This window comes from Aegilops tauschii, chromosome 7 (genome assembly GCF_002575655.3).
Source record: "Aegilops tauschii subsp. strangulata cultivar AL8/78 chromosome 7, Aet v6.0, whole genome shotgun sequence".
NCBI lineage: Eukaryota > Viridiplantae > Streptophyta > Magnoliopsida > Poales > Poaceae > Aegilops > Aegilops tauschii.
In genome coordinates this window covers 63,474,008-63,480,899 of record NC_053041.3, presented here as the reverse complement: position 1 = coordinate 63,480,899, position 6,892 = coordinate 63,474,008, and the positions used below count along the sequence as shown (strand labels likewise).

General features: G+C 47.9%; 1 protein-coding gene across 1 annotated transcript; it reads left to right on the top strand.

Annotated features, from left to right (window-relative positions):
• The first annotated feature begins 975 nt into the window (after nucleotides 1-975).
• Nucleotides 976-1,518, top strand: LOC123494840 (polyubiquitin-like). The gene has a single exon (XM_045231294.1). It carries the CDS (start codon nucleotides 976-978, stop codon nucleotides 1,516-1,518), a length of 543 nt encoding a protein of 180 aa, XP_045087229.1.
• The last annotated feature ends 5,374 nt before the right edge of the window (nucleotides 1,519-6,892 follow it).

Here is a 6,892-nt window from a genome sequence, read left to right as displayed (position 1 = left end):
TTCTATTTAAAAAAATGGATCTCATTTTCTATGATACTTTTTTCTTTTTCTCATAAATTCACAAGTTTCAATAAATGTTTCAAATATGTAAATTTGTTCATTTTTCTAAAATTGTTCGTGTTTATCAATTTTTTAGAACAAATCAAAATGTGTTCCTTTTTTGTTCTCTTCTTATTTATCTATTTTCTCTATTTGGGTTTCCCTTTCTTTTTTGTTTTCTCTTGTTTGCGTTTTGTACAATGTATATAAAAAAGTTCGCTTTTAGTTCATCATATATAAAAAAGTTCATCATGTATCAAAAAAGAATGTTCACTGTATATTGCAAAAAAAATGTGTGTATTCAGAAAATGATCATCATATATTAAAGGATTGTTCACCATATATTAGAATTTTTGGGTATTCATTAACATTTTTTATATTTTTAAAAAATATGTAAATTCATGAACATGTTTTTTGAAATATGTTTTGACCAAACTTTGTTCCTTACAGAAAATTAAATATGAAATAATAAGAGTGAAAAACGCAAAACCAAAAGGCAAAAAGAAAAAAACCGTTGGTAGCCTACAAGCTAGCAATTAGAGATGTACTTGTAAATGTATAACGATCAGACGCAAAAGCTAACAAATCGACGTTTGGACTAGCGAGCAGTTTTTTCTGGAAAAAGCTAGCAACCAGATTTTTTTAGGGAGCTAGTGGCCAGATCTGACGCTAACCAAGTTATTAACTGTTTGTGTTTATTATTATGCAAGAACAGCTCTTAGTTCTAGCGGCTATAAGTGAGTGTTTAAGAGTAGGAGGTAGGAAGTTCAACACCTGGTACGTGCGCTCTATTGTTTCCTTTTCTTTTCAGAAACTGAGCCGGATTAAAAAAAACAATAAAACAGCAGGTTGGCTGGACAATTAACAAAAAAGAATGACATCATCTAGATAAGATATTGACAGACCCATATTCTATCCATGGGTAACGCTGTCGCCATGAGCCGTCGTGTCCAGATCTCCGTCATGACGATGGCCGGCAAGGTCCTGGCGCTGGACGTGCGGACCACGGACACCGGCGGCCACGTCAAGAAAAACATCCACCGCGAGCTGGGCGTGTCCCCGGCCCGGCAGCGCCTGGTCCTCGACGGGATGGTGCTGCAGGACGGGCGCACCCTGGCGTCCTACGGCGTCGGCGCCGCCGGGAAGGCGGGATCCTCCAGCTGCCGCCTCCACCTCGCCGTCCGCCGCTGGGGTCCCGGATGGATGGAGATCTTCGTGAAGGTGCCGAGCGGCAGGACCCTCAGCGTCATGGTCGAGCGATCGGACACCGTCGGGAGCGTCATGGAGAAGGTCCGTGAGAAGGAGGGCGTGCCGCTGGACCGGCAGCGCGTCGTCTACGCCGGGAAGCAGCTGGAGGACGGTCGCACCTTGGCGGAGTACAACGTGATGGAGTCGACGCTTTGCGTCATCCTCCGTCTCGGTGGCCCTCACAAGTGCACTGATTTTGCTGGGAGAAGCAACTGCCATGGACATAGATAGGCATCCTGGTCAGCTGTCTCTGCACCAAGTTTGACAGAACCTGAGAATGATTTGTTTGGCTGCCGCCGAATCGATTTAGGAATTCATTTGATAATTCTGGACCATGGACGCTATATGTACAGGCAAATGTCGTCTGGCGGCCCATCATTCGTCTGGAATTTGCCGCTCACCCCTCACCCGAAACCCAGCACCTCACCCTTTCCGCTCCACCTCATCCTGCCTCGTGTGGGCAGCGCCACCACGCCCGGACGCCTCCCCCCTGCTAAACAGTCGGCCGAAGCGTCGAGAATACACGGCAACTTTGATTTTGACGACGAGCTTCAAAGGGGAAAGTTGCAAGCCTCACATCGACCTAGGCCACTATAACCAGACCTGTGGGCTTGTTAGTGGTTTTGTTTCTCCGAGGGACCTCCCCGTAATTTGAAAGAGATTTTTTTTTTCTTGTTCCAGCTGGTTGTAGCGTGCTCCTTAACTCTTACTAGTAGACATAAAAAAATGGCGATCTCTAGGTAACCGACTCCTCATGCTTCGTACTCACCACATCCAAACCAACAACTGTAGTAGTACGTAGACTTTGGTTCTAAAATCATGTTGCCTTCAAATTTGCCTAAGATCTGGACGGACAGAGTTCGAGTTACAAAAATTGACAATTCACCGTGTTCCTTCAATTCCCCTTGATTGACATTTCTCTCGTCTCTTCCGGCCAAGTGAAGGAATTCCCGCCCCTTCCTTAAGGTGCTCTCTTTGAGTCTTTCGAGCTCGGACAATGTCAATGATGTCACACTACTAGAAAAACGGCTATAGCTAATATGGACATTAATAACGCACCATGTATATGGTGCGCCACTGCTATTACTAATGGCGCACCTGGTATGTGGTGCGCCATTACTAGTTTTGTCCTGGCCCCACACCACTCCCCAGACTTAGCAGTGGCGCACCAGGGGATAGTGCGCCATTACTAGTTTTAACTAGTATAATGGCGCACCACACCCACGGTGCGCCACTACTAACATTTTTTTTTCAAAACTACTAATGTCGCACCACACACCAGGTGCGTCATTAGTAACCCTGGTTACCAATGGCGCATTCTTAGGAGGTGCGCCATTGGTAACCTGGGAGCAGCTAGATATTTTTGACAGCCACCTACCACACTCACTTTCCCCACTTCATTCTCTCCACCTCTACCAAGCTTGGTCTCGGCTGCCTCCTCCTCCTCACCTCATTTGCACCATAGATTCACCCAAATTAAGTGGTTAAATTTCCTTTTTTAAGGTAAGTAAGGGAAAAGCTTTCTTTATGTTCTAGACCTACTTTTTTCTCCCTCCAACAACGTACACACTTTTTATGGCCTAGATCTACGTATGTTTGTGGTGTTGCATATGTTTGTGTTTGCAGGTACCGGTATTTGAAATGCGATAGTTGCCAATATTTTGCCGGAATGTTGATTCATTTCCGTTTCGGCGAGAATTTGGCACTATGCATTCTTTTTTGTCCTATTTTTAGGCAAAGTCATGCCAATTTTTTTTTGTTCTAAAATATCGTTTTGCTCTACCCCGCAGGCAACCATGGTCCGCACAATGACTGAAGGCATCGTGAATAGGTTTTTGAGCTCCGCGAAGGCCGAGATGCTTCAAAAGAACGAGACGGAGATAAGATGTCCGTGTCGAAGATGCAAGCTGAAGAGCCTTATGGACCCGGATTCCGGACAGGTGCGGGACCACCTGCTCTTGCGTGGTTTCATGGATGACTATCGGTGGCAAGGTGATGAAGATGATTATGAAGTCGTCCATGGGGGCCGGGCAAGAAATAAGGAAGGGCACCAAGACAACCACGGCGAGGGCGGGCGAGAAGACGAAGAATCTCCAGGACATGATCATGAAGTAGATGCAGGACACAGTCATCATGTAGAAGATGCCGGACATGATGATGAGGAAGATCAAGACGAAGGGAATGATCATGAAGATGAAGATGCCGGAGCAGACGACGATGGACCATCGATGGGCTGGGTGCAGGACCCTCATATTCAAGAGCTGCTTCTCAAGCAGACGGGTAACGCAAGAGCTGCCGTCCGAGAGAAAGCCAAGCTGGATCAACTGGAGATAGACGCGGTTACTCCATTTTATGAAGGATGCAGGCCCGAGGATACCCGCCTGAAAGTAACGCTCATGGCTCTGGAGATGAAGGTAAAACACAAAATGACCGACACATGCTTCGACGAGAACATGTCATTCTGGCACGAACGTCTTCCCAAGGGGAACAAGTGCCCGACCAGTTTCGAGGAGGCGAAGAAAATCGTGTGTCCTCTGGATTTACCGCACGTGAAATACCATGTGTGCATGAACGATTGCATCATTTTATTGGGACGAGCACGTGGAGTCTACCATATGTCCGGTGTGCGGCGTCACTCGATACAAGAAGAGGAAGAAAGCTCCTCGAAAAGTGGTGTGGTACTTTCCGATCACTCCTCGTCTGCAGCGGTATTTCGCGGACCCTAAGCTAGCAAAGCTCCTGCGTTGGCACGCGGATAGGGATGAGAAGAAGCGAGAAGATGACGGAAATGATCCGGAGATAAATAAAAAAGACAAGATGCTGAGTCACCTTAAGGATGCGAGCCAGTGGCAAGCGTTGAACTTCGAACACCCAGAATTTGGGGACGATCCAAGGAACATCGTGCTAGGCGCGAGCACCGATGGAGTCAATCCGTTCGACAGCCAGAGAAGCACACATAGCACCTGGCCTGTGTTTGTGTGGATGTACAACCTTCCCCCCTGGTTGTGCATGAAGAGGAAGTACATTCACATGAGTATGCTAATTAAAGGGCCGAAACAACCAGGGAGCGACATCAATCTGTATCTGGGGCTGCTGAAAGAGGAGCTAGACACACTGTGGAAAACGCCAGCCAATACGTGGGACGCCGCAGCGAAAGAATATTTCCCTATGAGAGCCGCACTGCTCACGACGGTGCACGACTATCTCGGTTACGGATATGTCGCGGGGCAGGTGGTCCACGGATTTTGTGCATGCGTCAGGTGCATGGATGACACAACGTATCGCCAGCTAGATAGAGATCCCGGGTCTTCGAAAACCGTGTTCATGGGACATCAAAGGTGGCTTCGCGACGATGACGCATGGAGAAAACGCAAGGATCTGTTCGATGGTGAAACCGAACCCCGAAGACACCCGCGTACGAGGAGCGGCGAGGAAATAGGCGAGCTGTTGAAAAATTGGAAAGAGTGCCCACCGCTGGGAAAGAAGCGAAAGGCGCCAGAGCCGCTGTTGAAGGTATGGAAAACGAGGTCTGTTTTCTGGGACTTGCCGTACTGGAAGATCCTCCGTGTGCCTCACAGCCTTGATGTCATGCATATCACGAAGAACGTGTGCGAGAGTCTGCTTGGTACCCTGCTCAACATGCCAGAGAGGACCAAAGATGGGCCGAAAGCAAGGGCAGACTTGCAATCAATGGGCATCAGGGAGGAGCTTCACGCAAAACGCCCTAATGATGATGATGAGGCGAAGGACACGGAAGGTCGTCGCAAAGGCAAAAAGGCCAAGAAGATCGAATATGACTGCCCTCCCGCGTGCTTCACTCTAAGTCAGGAGGAGATCGAGCAGTTTTTCACCTGCCTCGTAGGAGTAAAACTTCCTTACGGTTACGCGGGGAAGATAAGCAGATACCTAGACTCAGCGAAGCAGAAGTTCGGCGGGATGAAGTCTCACGACTGTCACGTGCTGATGACGCAAATACTTCCAGTTGCAATCCGTGGGATCATGGACGCGCACGTCCGTGAAACGCTATTTGGCCTATGCAACTTTTTCGACGTCATCTCTCGGAGGTCGGTTGGCGTGAGGCAACTCAGAAGGCTACATGAAGAGATCGTGGTGATACTATGCGAGCTTGAGATGTACTTCCCGCCCGCATTCTTCGACGTTATGGTGCATCTGCTGGTTCATATCTTGGGGGAAATCATCCAACTCGGGTCGACGTTCCTGCACAGCATGATGCCGTTCGAAAGGATGAATGATGTCATCAAAGGATACGTTCGCAACAGGGCACGTCCAGATGAAAGCATAGCCAAGGGCTTTCTGACCGAAGAGTGCATCTCCTACTGCACGAATTATCTAGGCATCGAGAACCCCGTTGGTCTGCCCGTCAACAGGCACCTCGGCAGGCTCGCTGGATGGGTTCACCGCGAGGGTCGCCGCGAAATGCATGTCGACTTCAAGGGTTGACTCGTCGACTTTGAAAGAGCAAACCTAGTTGCACTACAACACATAGACGTGGTCGATCCTTGGGTGGTAGAGCACAAAACCTTTATTGAGAAGACGTACAATGACCGAGGGCAACAGAGGACGGATGAAGATATAATCAAAGAGCACAACTCATGTTTCACGCGTTGGTTCAAGGACAAGCTTCTGTCGTACCCTTTACATGAGGATTCTTCCGCGCAAGAAAAACTCATATTCGCCTTGTCACAGGGCGCCGAGCACAACCTGATGACCTATGAGGCGTACGATATCAACGGCTACACATTCTACATCGAGGAAAAGGACATGAAGAGCGATGATTATCAGAACTCCGGGGTAACGATGGAATCCTACACCGGTAACGACAAGGACAGATACTACGGAAGGATCGAGGAGATCTGGGAGCTGAGCTACGCTGGAGAGAAGGTCCCGATGTTCCGTGTCAGATGGGCCAAGAGCGTCCTAAAAGAAGACCTGTATTTCACCACCATGGTTATACCCGAAGCCAAATCCAAGACCGCGGGCGCAAACGTCACCATTAAAAATGAGCCATGGGTACTGGCTTCCCAAGTGGACCAATGCTTCTTCATTACCGACCCGTCAAAGTCCAGTCGTGTTGTCGTGAGGAGAGACAAAAGGAACATCATCGGAATGGATGGAGTCGCCAATGAGCAAGACTTAGACAAGTACGGCGACCCGAAGATGGAAGATGACGATGACGATGAAGTACCACACACCACAAGAAGAAGCAGGACCACCCTACCTAAAGGACGTCCGTTCAAGAGAAGAACTCCATTTGCGAAAAAGAAGGGCAAGAAGATTGTGAAAAGATAGCTAAGATCGAATCACGACGTGTCGGCCGCGTGGGTGTGTGTCAGTGGCAAGCTCAATTATTACATGCAACTAAATTATTACATGTATCACTTGATCTCAACCATGTCATCTAATTCTAAATCTTTGCACAATGATTTAAATTGTTGTCTTCATTTCTCGATTGTATTTCGACATATGGAAATGGCATTTCTTCTGTTCTAGTCCTCTATCCAGTAACCTCTTTTGTTCAAAATAGTGGGGATTAATGTTGTATGTACTTACCTTCCTTTTGTAACTTCTCCATCACCAAGTTGAA